The following is a 20777-nucleotide window of genomic DNA, read 5'->3' as shown; positions in this document are numbered from 1 at the left end:
GTGAGAAGATTACAAACTAATAGTTCCAGTTTACAGGTGAGCTCTGATTCTTTTTGTTGTGTGCTTTCCAGGTTCACTGGGTGCAGAGACAGCACTGTCATTACAGAGACAAACGAATTCCTGTGACAAGACTGGACCATGGCACTACCAATGGCAAGTTTGACTAATACTGTTCCCTGACTAATGCTTTGTTTTTCACTGTGCTGAGTTATTAGTTTTTGCTGAATTTCTGTGATTTTCACAGAAAACTTTGGTTCAAGTCCCTCTGCCATGAAATACCCATTACTAAATAAACAACTGAAGGCGGGCACTGGTTTAGCTCACTGGGATTAGCAGGCGACCATGGCTGAGAGCGGCCGGCCCGGGTTTGAATTCGACCCATGGCTCTTTGCTTCTCCCCTCTCTCTCCCCCTCTGCTTTACTGTCGTTCTTCGCTGTACCCTTTCAAATAAAACTATAAAAAGGCCGTAAAACATAAATAAACAACTGCAGTTAAAGTATTTCTTAGTTTGGCTTTCAATAGCCACTTGGCTTCATCAGGCTCAATTTCAGAAAAGTTGGCACATGGTGTGAAATATAAATAAATACACTAGAATGCAATGACTTGCAGCTCTCATACACCAATTTTTCATTCAAAACACAACATATTGTTTTAATTTAAAGAATGTAGCATTTTAAGAAAAATATAAATCATTCATATGTCAGTTTGAAATTGCTGGGCAATGACACATCTCAATAAAATTGGGACAGGGCCATGTTTAACATTAGCATCCCCTCTTGTTGTTCCATTCTTGTCTGGTATCAGATTCTCCCTGCTCAGCAGTCCTGGCTCTCCTTTGGCATATTTTTCATTTCATGATGATCTAAATGTTCTCAGTTGCTTAAAGATCTCAACTGCAGGCGGGTCAGTTCAACGCTCAGCTTTTGTACTATGCAGCCATGCTGTTGTAATAGATGCACTGTGTGTGAGTGGGGGGATGGGGGGGTGTTTGTTTTGTTTTTTTGCTTAAATATGCAAGGCCTTCGACGAAAAAAGATGTCATCTGGTTGGGAATGCATAACCTGCACTGATCCAGGCTGTCCAGATGTGCAAGCTGCCAATTCCATAGGCACTGATGTACCCCCATACCATCAGAGATGAAGGCTTTTAAACTGAGCGCTGATAACAAACCAGATGCTCCCTTTCCTCTTTAGTCCAGAGGATGCAGTGTTCATGTTTTACAAAAAGAATTTCAGATTTTGATTTGTCTGACCACAGGACAGTTTTCTGGCCCAGAGATAATGGTTTCTGGACCATGTTCACATATGATTTCTTTTTTGCATGATTGAGCTTTAACCTGGATTTTCATTGGCTAAAACAGAAGCTGCATAGGTGCAGCATAGGTGCAGCTTCTGTTTTAATGCTCATATGCACACAAACCCAGAGGGTGAGAAGAGAAAGAAGACAAGAAGGAATGAGACTCCTGGCTTTGTTTCCTTGTTATGAGGCAAAACTAATGTAGCCTAAGCTAGTGAGACCAATCATGGTGGGTTATCTGGCCCAAGGTAATGTTCATTCTGCAGACATCAGTGGATGGATATCAGCTGAAAATGTGGTAAAAGTGGCATTAAGCCTTTACATGTTTATTTATTCCTTTTTTGAACTTCTTCATTGTCTTTTGAGACATTTTTACCTGTAAAAATGGGTAATGGGAAAAGTAGCTAATGCAAAATGTTAGTTAATTTAACAGCTGCAGCATTCGTATTTAGCAAAAAAAAACAATTTTGTGTGTGTTTGCAGGATTTTGGCTTGAAAATACAATGCTGGATTTGTGCAGATATCACAAAAATAAAGTCCGAGTGGGTAAAGTAGTATGTATTCAATTTTTTCAAAATACATTCTTATTATTCCACGAAACATGAGTGAGTGCCTGAGTCTATCTGAATCAGCTAAGTTTGGTGTAATGAATTCAAAAAAGTCTGCCAAATTTTACCTTGATACTAAGAAGGGTTTCTCAGTTACAGGTCCTTAGAGAGTACATAAAAAATGAGTATGCCGCACTGAAGTGAAATGCAGCAATCGAATGATTGAGTCTAATGTTTAGCAAAATGAGAAAGAAGACAGAAAGAGACATGCCAAAAGAAAACATTATTGTGCTGATACTTTACTGAGCCACAGTTTTTAAGTTTAATTATCTATTGTCATGTTTTGCAGAAGTGATGACCCAAAAGCAGGCTGTACATGTAGATGGATGTAAACAAAAAGCAAACCTTTATTTAGGCTGATAGCAAATTCCAAAAAGTCAACAAGATCCATCAGCTGGCAGACAGCACACAGGGACAACAACAATACAGCACAACAAAGAATAGATGCAAACAGAGGGGTTAAATACAACCACTCGGGGTAGAGTGGAAACCAAAGGCAACACAGCTACAATCAGAGCTGATGAGACAACAGAAGTTAAATTAAACACAAAACACAAAAGATGACCAAAATTAAACAGGAACACTTAACACAGAGATTGAAACTCAAGGAATTACATATAAACAAAACCACAAACAGGAACTAGATTCCGAAACTAAAACCTGATAATAGCAACATAAAGAAACCAAGCAGGAAACATCTGTTATAAGAAAAAGAAAACCCAAAAAAGCACAAAAACAAGAACCCACAACTAGTTTAAAAGCCCAGGCATAAAAACAGCAGAAACAAAAATAAGGATAATAAATATTTAATGGTGTGAAATAGCCACATACTGGCTCGGGTCTTCTACCAGAGGCCTGGGAGTTTGAGGGTCCTGCGCAGTATCTTAGCTGTTCCTAGGACTGCACTCTTGTGGACAGATCTCCGATGTTGTTCCCGGGATCTTCTGGAGCCACTTGCCTAGTTTGGGAGTCATTGCACCTAGTACTCCGATTACCACAGTTACCTTCACCCTCCACATTTTCTCGAGCTCTTCTCTGAGCCCTTGGTATTTCTCAAGCTTCTCGTGTTCCTTCTTTCTGATGTTGCTACATCGATCACTACGGCCGTCTTCTTCTGTTTGTCTACCACCACTGTGTCCGGTTGGTTAGCCACCACCATTTTGTCCGTCTGTATCTGGAAGTCCTACAGGATCTTAGCTCGGTCATTCTCCACCACCCTAGGGGGCGTCTCCCATTTTGACCTCGGGACTTCCAGGCCGTATTCGGCACAGATGTTTCTGTACACTATGCCGACCATTTGGATATGGCGTTCCATGTATGCCCTGCCTATATATATATATATATATATATATATATATATATATATATATATATATATATATATATATATATATATATATATATATATATATATATATATATATATCAGGTACCCTGCTGATCAGGTACCCTGCTGGGGTAATAGGCTGGCCAAAGGAGGAGATAGAAGCCACTGACATAAAGACAAGAAAGCTCCTTACCATGCATGGAGGGTTTCACCCCAAGTCCAGCACCCTGAGGCTGTACGCTAAGCGGAAGGAAGGGGGCCGGGGACTGGTGAGTGTCAGCACCACAGTCCAGGATGAGACAACGAACATCCAAGAATACATTGGGAAGATGGCCCCAACTGACCGAGTGCTCAGTGAATACCTCAGGCAGCAGAAACCCAAGAAAGAGGAGGTAGACGAGGAACTATCATGGAAGGACAGGGCCCTGCACGGTATGTACCACCGGCAGATAGAGGAGGTGGCTGATATCCAGAAATCCTACCAGTGGCTGGACAAAGCTGGACTGAAAGACAGCACAGAGGCACTAATCATGGCAGCACAAGAACAAGCTCTGAGCACAAGATCCATAGAGGCTGGGGTCTATCACACCAGGCAAGACCCCAGGTGCAGGCTGTGTAAAGATGCCCCAGAGACAATCCAGCACATAACAGCAGGGTGCAAGATGCTAGCAGGCAAGGCATACATGGAACGCCATAACCAAGTGGCCGGCATAGTGTACAGGAACATCTGTGCGGAGTATAACCTGGAAGTCCCGAGGTCAAAATGGGAGATGCCCCCAAGGGTGGTGGAGAATGACCGAGCTAAGATCCTGTGGGACTTCCAGATACAGACGGACAAAATGGTGGTGGCTAACCAACCGGACATAGTGGTGGTAGACAAACAGAAGAAGACAGCCGTAGTGATCGATGTAGCGGTTCCGAATGACAGCAATATCAGGAAGAAGGAACACGAGAAGCTGGAGAAATACCAAGGGCTCAGAGAAGAGCTCGAGAGGATGTGGAGGGTGAAGGTAACGGTGGTCCCCGTGGTAATCGGAGCACTAGGTGCGGTGACTCCCAAGCTAGGCGAGTGGCTCCAGCAGATCCCGGGAACAACATCGGAGATCTCTGTCCAGAAGAGCGCAGTCCTGGGAACAGCTAAGATACTGCGCAGGACCCTCAAGCTCCCAGGCCTCTGGTAGAGGACCCGAGCTTGAAGGATAAACCGCCCGCAGGGGCGTGCTGGGTGTTTTTTATATATATATATATATATATATATATATATATATATATATATATATATATATGTATGTATGTATGTATGTATGTATGTATGTATGTATGTATATATATATATACATACATACATACATACACATACGTATGTATGTATGTATGTATATATATATATATATATATGTATATATATATGTATGTATGTATGTATATAGATATTACACATTTTAGTAATTCCAGTATATATGTATGTGAATAGGGGAGAGAGAGAGGGAGACAGAATTACAAACATTTTTAGTAGTACAGTTTAGTAATACTTTTGATCATAGGTATATTAAATATCTATGTGTCTTTTGCAGGTGTTTTACTGTGTTTGAATAGATCACTGTAAGCTTTACTACAGTAAACCACTGATGACTGTGTGTCTGTGTGTGTGTGCATGTTTAGACATCTTTGTGAGGACAGAAAACTGGCATGCTACTACTAGTGGGGACCAATGGTCACTTATGGGGACAAAATGCCCATTCTCACAAGTTTTGAGGCTCAAAATGTGGTTTTAGTGTTAGGGTTACAATTACGTTAGGTTTAGGATTAGGCTGGGGGTTAGGAATTCACTTTTGATGGTTAGCGTTTGGGTAAGCGGCTAGTGAAAGCATTATGTCAATGAGATGTCCTCACTAAGATATTAAAATGAGCTTGTGTGTGTGTGTGTGTGTGTGTGTGTGTGTGTGATGGGAATTGGTGGCTGTGTTTGCAGAAGAATGTGCTGGCTCACGTCCTGCTGCAGTGCTCTCAGTCTTTCTTGTCTGTTCTTGTGTATTATCATCCGCTTAGCTTCCGCTCTGACAAATGATAGAAAATGTACAACGGAGATAAAAAAGCCGTGATACGGTGGATCAACATCGCAGCTGTGTGTTTATGTACATAAAGAATAAAGAAATAAAGAAAGAGAATGCACTCTTTGGCCGATGTGAACTTTTCAAGTACAATGTTTTTGCAAGTATTTTTGAATTCGAGCTGCCAATGTTCATTAAAGTGTGCCAGTATTAAATATCTCAAATACGAGCATTCCACCCTGCCAAGTAACATGCTTGTTACTTGGCAGGGTGGAAAAGCCTCATTATGGCATCCTAAACTCTATTCAAGCACAGAATACAAATGGTAATAGTAAACTGAATTTATGATTTGGTACAATAAATTTTCTATACAGCATTTGAAACTAGGAAAGTAATCAGGGTTTCCTTTGTTAACAATTCATAGTGGAAAAATGTAAAAGATGGTCAGAAAAGAAAGACAGAAAGAAAGCCTTGAGTTTTGCCTTCAGTAACCATATATATGGTATGGGCATGTTTGACAGATGGTGTGGTATGCTTTGGATCACAAAACTGTTTCTCTCCTCCTCTATACTTTCCTCTTCCCATCATTCTGACACAAGTTAATCTTGGTTTCTCTTCCTCAAGCCTATTTGTCAGAACAGTTTATTAGAGGTTTTTTTGACGAAGTCTAATCTGGCCTTTCTTTATGTTCTTGAGTGTAACCAGTGGTTTGCACTTTGTTGTAAATTCTCTGTATTACCATTCATTAAGGTATATCTTGATTGTAGACTTGAACAATGATACTGCTGCCTCCTTGACAGTGTTCTTGACTAGGTTGGGTGTTGTGAAGGTGTTTATCTTAATCATGGGAATATCTCACTTATTTTACACTTTAGTTGTCTTTCAGGCCTTTTGGTATTGCTGAGTCGGGTCGTTTTTTTTTTTCTTCTTTTTTATGAAGAATGTTTACCAAATTGTTGTTTTAGCTACTACATAAGTTTTGCTATCTCTCTGAGAGGTTTATTTTGATATTCCAGTCTCAGGATGGCTCCCTTAACTTGCACTGACATTTCTTCATAACTTCATATTGAGAGTTCTAGTGAACAGTTACGAAATGGACATCGAACTACTGGAATCAACTTCCGATCTTTTGTCAGCTTAAGTTGCCATGGAATAAGAAGGGAACAGGCCTAATCATGAAACATGTATCAGTTAATTGTCCAATAACCTTTGAGTCTCTACTGGCTCTACATGCACAAATGTGTGTAATTCCTAAACATTTAATACAGTACAATTAAAGCTTCAGTCACATCTTGACTGTTTGATTTAAATCCACTGTATTGGTGTCCAGAAGCAAAATGTCTCAAAAATATGGACCTTACTACACGTGATATATTTAACCTGCAGATAACCTGTTTGACATATTTGGACAAGCAAACACAAACCATTTGAAGACTAAAAGATAAGAAGTTGTGTTGTTACATATTAGATGTCATTATAAAATATAACTATATTCAACTGCTCCTTTACTGACAACAGATTTGTCAGTAAAGGAGATTTCCACACAACATTCCCTTCCTGACAAAACCCCAAAGGGAACTGTGTCCCTTCACAGAAACAAACTTGGGATCTTTCGCTAATTAGGCAAATGTGTAAGCCACTACGCTAGCCACTGTCAAATATTTTTTAAGAAATAAATCAATAAGAACAAATCAGAAGCATGAAAGAGAGGAAGTGTATCCCAATATTACCAACACTGTCAGACTGATAATGTTAGAATCAGGTCCTGATTAGGTGCCAATGATTAGAGCCTCCTTGGGGAGAGACAGGTGGAACATGTGTTATTTCAACCTCTCACATCCAGCGTCTGGTGTTCCAATTGTTATCGAAGTGTGGTGAACCATCAAGATCTGAAGAGAAATTGCAGAGAGCTGCTTTGACGAACAGGCAGGAGGCCGAGGTGGAGGTGGCAGATCTGAAGATACCAAGGTTTTTGTGAGGAGTAATAAGATTAAGATGAGTACATCAGAAAGACACCTCAGGTCGAGCATTTTAGAGATAAAGTTAGAGCGGCAAAGTTGAGATGGTACGTGTGCAGGAAGGATGTAGTGAAGCGGGACATGTGGGGGCTGGTGTGACATTGGAGGATGCTAGCGATAGGGTGAGGTGGAGAAAGATTATCTGCTGTGACAACCACTCAAGGGAGCAGCCAGAAGAAGCAGAAAAAGTAGAACTTCATCTATAACTGAGAAAGATTCAACTTGACTGCCAATTTGATTTTTTTGGGACCGGCTACCCCAGCAGATTCATCACAGGAGCTGCGCTGCTAAAAGAAGTCTCATGACAGAATCTGCCCATAACTGCCAAATGTTGTTGGGAAAATGTATATTTGTATTGTCAGAAAGAGATTATACTAATTTGGCCTCACAATGTTTAATAGTGCACAGCAGTTTGCCAGTGACTGTAAAGGTAAAGACCAGGGCTTTTGGAAAAATGTCCACTGGACAGACAAATCAAAAGTAGTTGTTTGGCCACAACAAAAGTTGACATGTTTGGATCAGACCAAAGGTGGCTTTTGAGGAGAAGAAACTCATATGAACTGTGTGGAAATGTCATGCTTTGGTGTGGTTTTCTTGCACAACTTGGGGTCAGTGATTCGGCCATGAATTCAGCATCATACCAAAGAGCTGAAAGATAATATATGGTTATTTGTCTGAAAGGTGAACTGGAAGTGGACCTCTCAGCAGGATTATCCTAAACAAACAATTCCACCAAGACATTGTTAGAAAAGAAAAAACAATTTTTATTGAAAAAAAAACCCCAGGAAAAATCCCATCAAAATGTTGTGGGATTTGAAACTGGCAGTACATGTAAGAAAGCACTCAAACATCTCGCAACTGAAGGAATTTTGCATGGAAGAAGGGTCAAAAAATTTTAGCAAGCCGTTGTCAAAGACTGGTGGGTAATTGAGCAAAACGCCTACAAGATTTTTTTTTATTTTTCTGTTAAAAGGTCGACATACTAGCTTCTGAAGCGAAGGGTGGGCATACTCTTTTCACAGAAGAAAATTGCATCTTTTGATATTTTTCTTTTGATTATCTCCTTATCTGTGGGCACTGTTTCAAAGTGGATCAAATGTTTGCTTGTCCAAATACTTCCAAAAAGCCTGCCGTTTCAGTGGGATGTAATTATTTTTTCAAATGACTGTATAATGAAAATTTAAACATTAAAGAATTTCAGGGTCCTCTGGTCATGTTCCAGCTGCATCGTGCGCTGAAGAAGAGGTTCATATTTGTCTTCTACAAGTATACACAACCGGTGTACAACCTCTTCAGTCCACATAGATCTGAGCATAGATGGTGGAGAAAATATTTTGGAGGATAATATTCTATTTAATTTGCAGGTATTCACTGTTATGTGGGCGGCTGGATTTGATGGCAGTAGTGTGTGTGTATATACAGTGGGGCAAAAAAGTATTTAGTCAGCCACCGATTGTGCAAGTTCCCCCACTTAAAATGATGACAGAGGTCAGTAATTTGCACCAGAGGTACACTTCAACTGTGAGAGGCAGAATGTGAAAAAAAAATCCATGAATCCACATGGTAGGATTTGTAAAGAATTTATTCGTAAATTAGGGTTGACAATAAGTATTTGGTCACCTCAAACAAGGAAAATCTCTGGCTCTCACAGACCTGTAACGTCTTCTTTAAGAAGCTTTTCTGTCCCCCACTCGTTGCCTGTATGAATGGCACCTGTTTGAACTCATCATCTGTATAAAAGACACCTGTCCACAGCCTCAAACAGTCAGACTCCAAACTCCGCCATGGACGAGGGCAAAGACAGAGGACTCGTATGGCCGGTGGTCAGAGTTTGTTCCTGGCACAGCGTGAATGTACTGCTGTGATTTTGTTCATATATATGTGTATATATATATGTGTATATATATATATATGTATATATATATATATATATATATATGTATATATATATATATATATATATATGTATATATATATATATATATATATATATATATATGTATATATGTATATATATATATATATATATATATATATATATGTATATATATATATATATATATATATATATATATATATGTATATGTATATATATGTATGTATATATATATGTATATGTATATATATGTATGTATATATATATGTATATGTATATATATGTATATATATATATATATATATATATCTATATATATATGTATATATGTATATATATATATATGTATATGTGTGTGTATATATATATATGTGTATGTATATATATATATGTGTGTGTATGTATATATATATATGTGTGTGTATGTATATATATATATGTGTGTGTATGTATATATATATGTGTGTGTATGTATATATATATATTTATTTATTAGGGGTGCAACGATACACAAAATTCACAGTTCGGTTCGGTTCGATACTTTGGTGTCACGGTTCGATATTTTTTCGATACAAAAAAATGTTCATGCATTTTTAATTTGTCATTTATTAAAATTATAAATATATATTTTAACTCAAAAGTACAGTTTTTAAATTTAACCCTAACCCTTGTGCGTGTTTTTTATTTTGACAGCGAATGCGCACCTGCGGACCACTTATGTGCAGCCCTGGTTATTTATCTCATCATATCGCAGCCACAGAAATTCTTTTGTCCATGAAACCATAAAGCTGCACTTTCTTTTTGCCTTATAGTCTGATTTGTCATAACTTCTCCGTTTTGTGGTAAGCTTTTCTTTGGCTGTCACTTCTTCACCCTGACCTGTCTTATTTGGCTCAGCAGAACTGAAATGCTTTTACACGCTCACTCACATAAGCTCAGCGATTCTCTGCGCGATCAACCTCTCACATGTTTAAGCTTGCTGCGGGAGATTTCACTTGTCATGTTTGCATAGTAAGCTAACGATTAATAAGACGATGTCAGAGGAATTGGTGCACAAATTATCATCACTCACAGATCAGTGCTGTCGCTCTCTATACACAGTTCGCACGATTGCAAAGTGAAAGCAAAAAAACAAGCGCAAATTCAAACGCGACTTCAATATGTCACATATTGACAGTGGCTCACCGATGCCAATGACATAATTACCCAGCTACATTTCTGAAAGAATGCAAAAGCATTGACATATATTTTTCCTACAATAGCCCGACGGGCAGGGAAGAGAAAGATTTTGGTAGCCCGACTGAAAAAAATCGCTAGCTCCAGGACGTCGGGCTAGCGATATTGCAAGCCCTGTATCTGATTGAGGAATCACTCATCTTTGGAAAAGAGAGTTTATTACAGAGAAATGTCTCTTTCCAAAATAAAAGCTATACTATCCGCTTCTTCTGGGCTATATTCTCAGCAGCATAAGGAGAATCATGTGCTAACAGCTGTCTAAATGACTCGGCTAAAGTTAGTAGCATGCTTGCTTTTTTTTGTCTGCTTCCACTTGTCTTTGCACTAGGATGATGTCGGCGTAAATGTGCAGTCATATTCGTTGTGTTCCCACTAGTGCTTTCAGGTTAATCTCGTTGAAATGACCTTAACGCCACAACACGGCAAATCTCCGTTAACGAGCTACCGCCGATCGCTCCGTGCATGGGGCTAGACGGCCAACACGTTAACGAGCTAACTGCGCTAACACACTAGTTCACACCAATGTAATTGAGCATTGCATGGCACATCCAACATACTGTTTTACTTTAGTCCATGACTCGCTTACCTTCAGGGTCATACGTCACATGAAAACCAAAATAATTCCAAACGCCAGATCTGAATGAGGTTCAATTTGCCTGTTGCAAGTAGAGCTTAACTTCTGTCTCGCTAGCTTGCCCTGCGCTCTTCCTTCTGACTATGCTGTCTGTGTTGAGCGCTCAGTGGATCTGTGCTCGACAGTGCAGCCTAGGCGGAGTAGTCGAACACAGATTCACTGAGCGCTCAACACAGACAGCATCGTCAGAAGGAAAATTGATAAAATAAATTACAAATGTTGTATTGTTCGATACATATGCGTACCGAACCGAAAGCACTGTATCGAACGGTTCAATATCGATACGAATATCGTTGCACCCCTAATATATATATATATATATATATATATATATATATATATATATATATATATATATATATATATGTAGTCTGTTAAATCCAGTACTGTGTCATTTAAAATCCTGGCACTATAATGCTGTCAGCTGTTTGGCTTCCAGTATACCGCTATCTTAGTGTTATAACTCTTTGAATTCAGACTATATGGACGCATGTCCTCATATACTCTGAATTCAGTGAATTTGTACTCAACCATATCATCCCTGAAGATGAATAGATACTGACCTGAGCTGAAAAACTGCCATAAGAGCATCAGTGGGTGATTGCTAGCTATATAAATATAGCTATATAAAAAGACCATCTTAGAGAGGCAGCGTTTCTCAGAGGTAAAGATGGGAAGAGGTTCTTCAGTCTGCAAAACAAATGTGTCTAGAAATTGTGAAACAACTTCAAAATAATTTTTCTCAATGTAATATTGCTAAGACTTTGAATATCTCATTATTTACAGTATATAATATTAACAATAAAATCAGAGAATCATACCACACCATCTGCAAGGGACAAGGCAACCTTGAGCAGTTTTATTTTACACAGTTTAATCATTTTACTTCCTAAAGTGATCTAAAATCCCAGAGAATGTATGTAAAAATTATATTTTAACATTTCTTTCTTTTTTAATTGTGTTGGATTTGATTTACATTCATGTATTTGTCCTATACTGTCCTTGCATATTTACTTAAACACATGTCGATACTTGAAGTTAAACAGTAAAGCAAAGTGATCAAGAAAATTTGTCATGGTGAATTAAAATTTCGTATTTTATTAATGTTTAATAAAAATACAACCCCATTTCTGAAAATCAGTAATGAATGTCTGTGTTGTTCTGGTCCTCAGGCAACACTACATTTAAAAACAGGCATGACTGACATGAAAAAACCCTGCATGAGCTCACGAATACTTCCAAAAATAACTGTCTATGAACAGAGTGTGTTGTGCCATCCACAAGTGCAGGTTAAAGCTTTATCATGCTGAGAAGAAGTCATACTTGAACATAATCCAGAAACACTGCTGTCGTCTCTGGACCAAAGCTCATTTAAAATAAAATAAAAACTGTTCTGTCAGACAAATCGAAGTATGGAATTCTTTTTGGAAAGCATAGATGCCACATCCTCAGGACTTAAGAGGAATTGGACCATCTGGCTTGTTGTCAGTGCTCAGTTGAAAAGCCAGCATCTCTGGTGGCATGGGGGTACTTTATTGCCTATGGAAAAGGCAGCTTGCACATCTGGAAAGGAAGCATCAGCACTGAAATATATATACAGATTTTAAGTGACATAGAGTCCCATACAAACATCTTTTTATGGAATGCTGCATATATTTCAACCAGAAATGCTCAACTAAATCATGCATCTATTGTATGGCTTCATATTAGAAGAGTCCGGGTACTGAATTGGCCTGTCTGCAGTCCAGATCTTTCATCAGTTGAACACATTTGATGCACAATGAAATGATAAATATGACAAAGGAGACCCAGGACTCTTGAACAACGAGAATGGGACACATTCGTCTCCCAAAGGTCCAGATATACATTAGCGTATTGTTAATTGTCTTTAATTGTGGTATTCAACTACATTCACATTACTTTATATGAAAAAAAGTATTTTTTTAACTGAAAGACTTGGAAGAATCTCTCTAACAATACTATACTTGTGGTTCTCTACTGTTATAAGTTAGCTTTACTGACAACACTCTGCATACTGGGTCATGTGTCCAGAGGCAGATTTTAAATTTGTGTTTTACATGCGGTAAAACACAATTCCTAATCAGAGTCTATTAAGGTAAAGCAACTGTAATTATTATTTGTTTCATAGCAATGCTACACTGGAGAGAGTCGTGCAAGAAAATTTAAATTGGTTTGGAACCAAATGATCTCCTATTAATCCTAATACTTGAGATATATTTATACTTGTGTGGGATGTTTCATTACAGTCACTTCCAGAAAAGGCTAGTGTGATATCAATTAATTTGGCAGTTCAAGAAATTATCAAACAAACTGATAGCGAGAAGATAGTAGAGAGCACTGAGAGAGAGGGTTGTGCATGGGTGAAAACGAGTGGCAGTCGGTGTAACATTAAATGTAGGGAAGGAAAGGTGCAGGCCTTGATGGGCTGATGGCTCTTCTGCAGACAGCGAGCCAAGCTGTTCTGCAGCAATGAGATGCTAATAATATGCTAATGATATGGTAATCTGCCAGTAGAATTCCACCTCAGCGGAGAAAAAGGAGATCTGGGAGGCCTTGCGCCATTGGTTGGGAACCAGGGATGTCCTGAAATCAGAGTTCAGGACAAGGAAAGAAAGACTACATGCACACGTTTATACATGATATTTGTGTGTGCTTGCAGGTCCCCACAGGAAAGAGTCTGAAACTGACAAGCAGCCCGAAGAGAATAAGAGTGACCAGTCCCTCACCTTCAATGACCCTCTCTGGCCCATGCAGTGGGAACTGGTGGGTGTATTTATGTGTAAGTGTATGTGTAGTAGTGTGTGTTTGTATGTGTTCATTGGTCTTATCTGGAAGCCCCACCCCGACTTTTCTCATCTTCATGTTGAAGGATGTTCCTCTGACAGGCATAAGTCAGGCAGGCTTTCATGTGTGACTGGAGAGTGAGACGGACGATAGAGAGATGGGGGGGATTGTGGAGGAGGAAAGAGCGAGCGAGAGAGGAGGTGAAGGGGGTTGTCCATGTTGAACTGAGACAGATGTCAGGGATTGATGAGGCTCGGAGCAACACTGACACACAACTGGGCTGCAACAACAAGACATGCTCATCCATTCTGCAGAGTCTTGTTCATCCTGTTTGGACGATACTTGTACACTATGTTTGAGAAGACCAAAAGGAGCAAAGTGACAGGATGCTTGGGTATAAAAAGGAATATTTTTTGATAAAATATCTTATTTTTTAATAACGTACAAATTATTTAATAGCTGCATCTATAGCCTTTTATTATAAAATATTTCAAGTAGTCAAAATTCACAGATTAGCATCTCAATCAGAATTTCAAGTTAATTTTAGAGTTTGCATGATATCATCCTCTTCCTCCTTATCTCAAGCCTCGTCTCCGAAACTGTAATGTGCATAAATATACTTATTTATTCCCAATATTGTTGCAGTTAGTTATTGTCAGCTACATTAGATGACCTTCCTGTCTCTGTACACCAGACAAGAGCCGGCTAAACAACAACAACAGCTGTTTATAAGCTCACATTAAACCAGCTAATGTTAAGGTTCAAGAGAATCCCACATTCCTGCTGATTTGATTACATTCTTACATAGTATGAGAGCTAATTTGCTAAGTGTCAGAGTCCAACAATATTTCTTGTGTTAACAGTAGGCTAAGAGGCTAAGAGTAGCTAACAGCGCGAAAAACAGTAGCGCTTGCCGACTGCTCAGCATATGTTCAATAACGCACCTCAGTATGGCTGTCATCATTTAGAAGTGAGCTTCTCTGACTCAGTGAGCTGTATATTAGAGTCCGTCCACAACGTTTTACAGCCCCTTACAAAGTAAATCAGGGGTGGGGAACGCCAGGCCCTGAGGGCCGGTGTCCTGCAGGTTTTAAATCTCACCTTGGGTCAACACACCTGAATCACATGATTAGTTTGTTACCAGACCTCTGGAGAACTTCAAGACATGTTGAGGATGTCATTTAGCCATTTAAATCAGCTGTGTTGGATCAAGGACACGTCTAAAACCTGCATTACACCGGCCCTTGAGGCCTGGAGTTCCCCCACTCCTGGAGTAAATAAAGGTGGAGGTTTCTCGCCCGGCATTGACAGCTGAGGTAAACAGTGGACTTTAACACATGGGGAAAAACTCCAGAGCGAATCTGGTTCAAACATAGCAGAAACACGCCGGCTGGCCATGGTTGTTATGGGGTACAGTCTAAATTTCATATTTTTGATCTTTCTGACCTGACTAAAACATGTTTTTCCTACAGCAGCCAAAGTAGCTAGACTTATGTACTTGAATTGGGAGGGGCGAGAAAGCCTCAGTTAATTGATATCTGCAGTCTACTGACATCTAGCATTGAACATTTTAGACACTGTAACTTTAAGACACAAAGTTCTGGAACTGTCTTTAGAAATGTTTGTTGAATGAATCTTTTCTGAGGGGAAAAAACCAACACTGGTCATTATATTGTCACAGTTATGTCTATGACTCTTCGTAAGCTGTTATTAATTTTTTTTAAATGTGTTTAAGCACACAAGTTTCAGTTTATTTCAGAAACGTATGCGCTTAACAGCCTTGAGTACCTTTCCTGACACATTCGGTTGATACCAAAAAGTATATTAAAGCTCAGTAAACAGCTGAATAGGAAAGCTGCTTATTGAGAAACCCTGTCCCTGTTTTTTTTCTTTAGATTATGTTTGCATTTACACAACTGGTTACATTATGTAACTTATGCTTTATAAATTCCTTGATAGGTCTTAATAATTCTTTTACTCTTACCAAAGTGTAGTCAACAATTCAACAGCCTGTATTAGTGTCTGGTTTATTACTAATACAGGGCAACCAGGGCTCGTCCAATCGTCAGGGCAGACGTTCTTGACTGACATACGAGGGCGTAATCTGGCAGCGCGAGGAGGAGGAGGGGCGGGGTCAGAGATTCACCAGAGCAACCGGCAACAGAATGATTGACACCTCAGCTCTCAGGGCAAGATGAAGGGGTGAAAGTCAGGATGGGGGTGGAGGGAGGTGAAGACAGAAACAGAGGAAGTCAGGAGAGATGATGGGGGCATATGAAGCACTAGTGAGGGGAAAAAAAATCTGACGGTTTCTTTTCTTATAAGCACGATTTTGTTGCACATAGTCACCTCTCTCGATTTAAGAAGGTTATTGACAAGATTGTTTATGCAGCGCAGTATGATTCATGTGCTGGAGCATGCAGTATGACACTAAGCGGATTAACGTTAACTTTATGGAATGATTGCATGAACTGAGAAATAGAACATAATTATCAATCACTCATTAATCAAGAAAAATGAAAGGCGTCTTTAACGTTGAGGACATTGCTCTCTCTGTCTGGCCCTCCCTCTCTCTTCTGCTCAGTAGCCCTGCTCTCCTGCTTTCGTTCTGTTGTGTTTAATCAGCCTCTGGTGGACGTAGATATTGATTGAGGGTCAGTAATCTGCTCAGGGTTGGTAGCCTGCCAGGACCAGACAAATATATGTTTGTGTGTGTGTGTGTGCTAGTCGGGCATGTATGTTCGCTAAAAGCTGTACCTGATGGGCTATACCCACCTGTACACACACAAGGCAAGTGGAGCCTATTGTACCCTTTTTGTTAGACTGAGTCAAGCCCCTCCTGAGGAGCTCATTCAAAGCCTCTGAAATCCACGCAGCATCTTGAGCGTGCCTACTGTGTGTTTATATGAGAGAGAGTGTGTGTATGTTTTCACTGAGGGGCAGCTGCGATAAAGGCAGGGAAGCCAGAGATTGTTATGTTATCACTCTGTTTACATGTGTGTCTTCTGCATAGAAAAAGTGCCACTGTTGTTTTCTCTTGTTGCATGAACTTTCCAAAACTCCAAGGGTATATGTCTTTGATCATGTGTGCATTTGTGCTTGTGTGTGCCAGAATGTTCATTTACTAGAGAAACACATGATTAGTATATTTCAGTGCTTCAGAGAATGATCATGATTCTGCGCGTGTGTGTGTGTGTGTATGTTGTTGGTGATCACTCTACGACTGCGTGGGGTGAATCAGTGTTCAAAATGCCTCTCTGTGGGCTTATATCCAAGTTCACAAAGGTGTGTGTGTGAGTTTATTTTGGTGTACCTTTGGTTGTGTGTGCGTTTTCCCCTGGGCAACGCACACACAACCTCGTGCTATGGTGGACGTTAGCCTGCTAGCTGCCTCCATTCATCAGCTTTATTCACACAACAACAACAAAGCACTGCTGCTCCCCAGATGCAGCCCCCAAAACACACACATATGAAAGCACACACACACACACAAACACACAGACACACACAAACAAGTCCTGCCTACCACAACTACCACCACCCACTGCCACCACCTCGTAACCATTTTTTCCATTGTGTGTTCTTCTCCCCCTCGTTCTCTCCCTCTCTCTCTTCATCATGATAACAACAACCGAGTTGAAGCCTCTTGAAAAACTCACTTTGAATATCAGATTGGCTTTGTGTGTGTGGGCAGGGGATGTTTGGGAAGCTGCTGACATTTTTGGTGAGACAGCTTGCGCGCTACCTTTTGGCACTACCTTTATGGTTTGTGCTCCTGTGAGAATGTGTTTGCATGAAGATGCAAGACTGAAGCTTCACTTAAAGCTATCAAGGGAATGTGTCTGTGTAGTGTGTGGGGCCATTAGGACTCATGGGAGCTGCCAAGATGGTTCTCGTGCCTCACGTTGGTGGGATTTCTGCACAGCAGTGTGTGGATTTGTGTGCGTGTGGGTGGATTGTGTGGTTTGAAGTGAAAGGATGAAAGACCTGTCTATGTGACTCGTCCATGAACTCCCCGGGCTTCTTATGGGCACTTTGAACGTACATATGGTTTCTGAAAGTATCACTGGATGTGCACATGTTTCCTCACAAGTTAACATAACCCAGCGACTGAAGTAAACATTTCCATTAATGCACATGTAGCAAAAATTCAGAGGGTAATATATTCATATACAGTACAGTAATAATAATAATGCACAGTGAAGTTTTGACCATTCATCCATCCAGTAGGACCAGTGTTTCCCAACCTTTCGGAGCCACGGAACATATTTCACATTAGAAAAATCACACGGCACACCACCAAACAAAAAACTCACAAAAAGCATATTGATAATTTTTCCCTGCACATCAGGTATAGTAGAATTGGCTCGGTTTCTCCCCATTATACCTTTTGTGCTTTCTTCTGACCACTTCTCATGCTAGGGCCTTCACCTGGGTGGGAATTTTCTCCAGGACCCAGGTCAGATTGACTACTTTTTCTTTTCAAATATTTATCTGTTGCTATTACGTGCTGCATTGTCTCACAGCATGACTATTCTGTAATTTCTTCTTCGTCTTCTTCTGTTTTTAATGGCAGTTGGCAACCCATTTAATTAGAGCAGGTAGTTGTACTGCCCTCTAGTGGAAGAGAATGTAATTGTTCTGCACGTTACTCACGCCGATCGCTTAGAGTACTAACCAGGTGAAACCAGATCATCATCCACGGCACACCTGACCATTTCTCAAGGCACACCTATGTGCCGCGGCACAGTGGATTGCAGTGGACAAGAATCTAACACTGTCTCTATTATTTTTTTTACCTGCAGTGTTAAGAGCCTATTGCACACTGACTGTTTTTTGCAGTGAACAAAAACAGAAAGCAGTTGATATCTGATTTATGTCATTGTTACAGTATATTTACTGTGTCCGCTAGTAAATATACTGACCAAGGCTCTGTGAGGATATCAGCGTGCCACCAAGTAGACTTGGAAAAAAGTAGAAAAAAGGAAATTATACTTTTTTTGTGATGCTAACATTTTAATAATATTGTGTATATATGTGTCTGTGTGTGTATAGTTTGCACAGGGTGAGTACACTGATGCGACTGACCTGAATTTGATGCCGGTTTGGAGGAACAACGTTACTGGACATGGAGTCGTGGTCAGCATCATTGATGATGGTGAGTCTAACTTTACTGCAACAAACATGTTCACACACGTTATAAATAAAATATATAAAATCTGCATTTGCTGGCAGTCAACATCTAAAAACTAAGGCACTTTTTCTTTTGCAGTATTTACCCTCTTAACGCTTTTATCTCAGTTGAGTATGCATTGCCTTTGCTTTACACAATTATACCAGAAACAAACTTACATTTTTGAAAAAATATATTTCAATTAGAAACTTGCATAATGCAACAATTCTGTGCAATACTTTGACAAGATGTGTGCAGTGTGCACTAAAAAAAACAAAAAAACAAAAGATGTTAAATCGGCAAAAGCTTGTCAGGTTTGGTGTGACAAAGCTCAGCTCTGGCTCTGAGCGGAGAGGGTGAATGATTTATGTTAGTGCCCTCCTCCCCCAAGCCGCTACCACCACTACCACCGCCCTACCACCGTCATCTTCGTCTCAGTCATGCCACAATGAGAATTCATTTCTCTCTGATTGCTTGGATATCTGGCAACAAGGGAAATGAGAGAGCGGCATCTTATGGGCTCATTCATCAAGAACTAATTGAAGCCTCACTAGTCTCAAGTGCTGATAGAGCTGGAGTAGTTGTGTGTGCTGTTTTGTATGTGTGTGTTGAAGTCTTCACCTTTTTTTTTCTTCTTCTTTTTTGCATTCAAGTGCCTCTGACTCTGCCCTCTGTGTGTGAAAGTGACTGGGTTTTAAGAAACAATATATCTGTGTGTGTTGATTCGCTGGTATGCATGCATGCATGCATGCAGGAGTGTCAGTTTTTGACTTCAGTGTCTGGTTTCAGGAGAAAAAAAGCTTGTGTTGTGGTTAGCCTCTTTGGATAGAAGGCCTTCTCTCTCTTCTGCATCCTTCTGCATACAGACTGTGTCTGTGTGTGTATGTTTGGGTATGGGTGGCACGAGGTGGAGGGTGGCTACAGAATGAGCAAGAAAGCGAGAGAGAAGGAGAAAGAAATTAAATAGAGGAAGGATATAGAGGGAAATGTCAAGAGAAAGCAAGAGCAAAAAGGATTCAGAGTGGGGCGAGTGTGTGTGTGTGTGTGTGTGTGTGTGTGTGTGTGTGTGTGTGTGTGTGTGTGTGTGTGTGTGTGTGTGTGTGTGTGAGACAGAGAGTATTAGACCTGCACCACTGAATCTCCTCTCCTCTGAGGCTATTGTACTCTGCTCCACCTCTCTGTATTGATTCCACTGGGCAAGAGCCCCGCTCCTTTTCCTTTCTCCCTCCCACCCTCTCTCTCTCTTCCTTCTTTCTTTTTTCCTCTTTTCCTCTTCCCTTTCCCCTCTTTGTTAACTAGGAGGTGACTTTTTCCTTTGGCCACCTTTTTTTCTTCTTCTTCTTCTACTCCTCCTTTTCCTCATCTCTCTTTCTTTCCCTCCCTTTTGGACATTTTGCCTCTCACAGCTAAAGGATCATGTACACGCTCACCTTTAGCCACCTTTCAATCGATGTCATTGATTTTAATATCACAATGAAATAAATTATTTTCTTTGAGTGAAAGCACCCTACCACCCCCTCCTCCACTGTGCTCCTCCTCCATAGCCATCCTTCAGTTCAGTCCTTCTGTTTTAGATGTAATTGGCAATCTGAGACTTGTTTTCTAAAACTGTTGAATCACATTCATAGTGCCACCTTCATTCATATGCTTCCCTTTGTTTGCATGGACTATACCCTTTACTGTTCTCTGTGCATGGCAGCATTAGTTATAGTTTCATCAACTTGCTTTTATAGCTTCATGAACAGTGGGTGA

The 20777-nt window shown here is 40.1% G+C and overlaps 1 protein-coding gene across 1 annotated transcript in view; it reads left to right on the top strand.

The window, feature by feature from the left end:
• Positions 1-20777, top strand: part of LOC105941351 (neuroendocrine convertase 1-like) — a 137425-nt gene that overhangs the window by 32159 nt on the left and 84489 nt on the right. Inside the window, exons 4-6 of the mRNA XM_024804235.2 lie at positions 72-153; positions 13728-13831; positions 18908-19010. Coding sequence (XP_024660003.1) covers positions 72-153; positions 13728-13831; positions 18908-19010 — 289 coding nt within the window. The remainder of the gene's footprint in view (positions 1-71; positions 154-13727; positions 13832-18907; positions 19011-20777) is intronic.

Source organism: Maylandia zebra, linkage group LG11 (assembly GCF_041146795.1).
Source record: "Maylandia zebra isolate NMK-2024a linkage group LG11, Mzebra_GT3a, whole genome shotgun sequence".
Classification (NCBI taxonomy): domain Eukaryota; kingdom Metazoa; phylum Chordata; class Actinopteri; order Cichliformes; family Cichlidae; genus Maylandia; species Maylandia zebra.
This window is presented reverse-complemented; position numbering and strand designations above follow the sequence as displayed.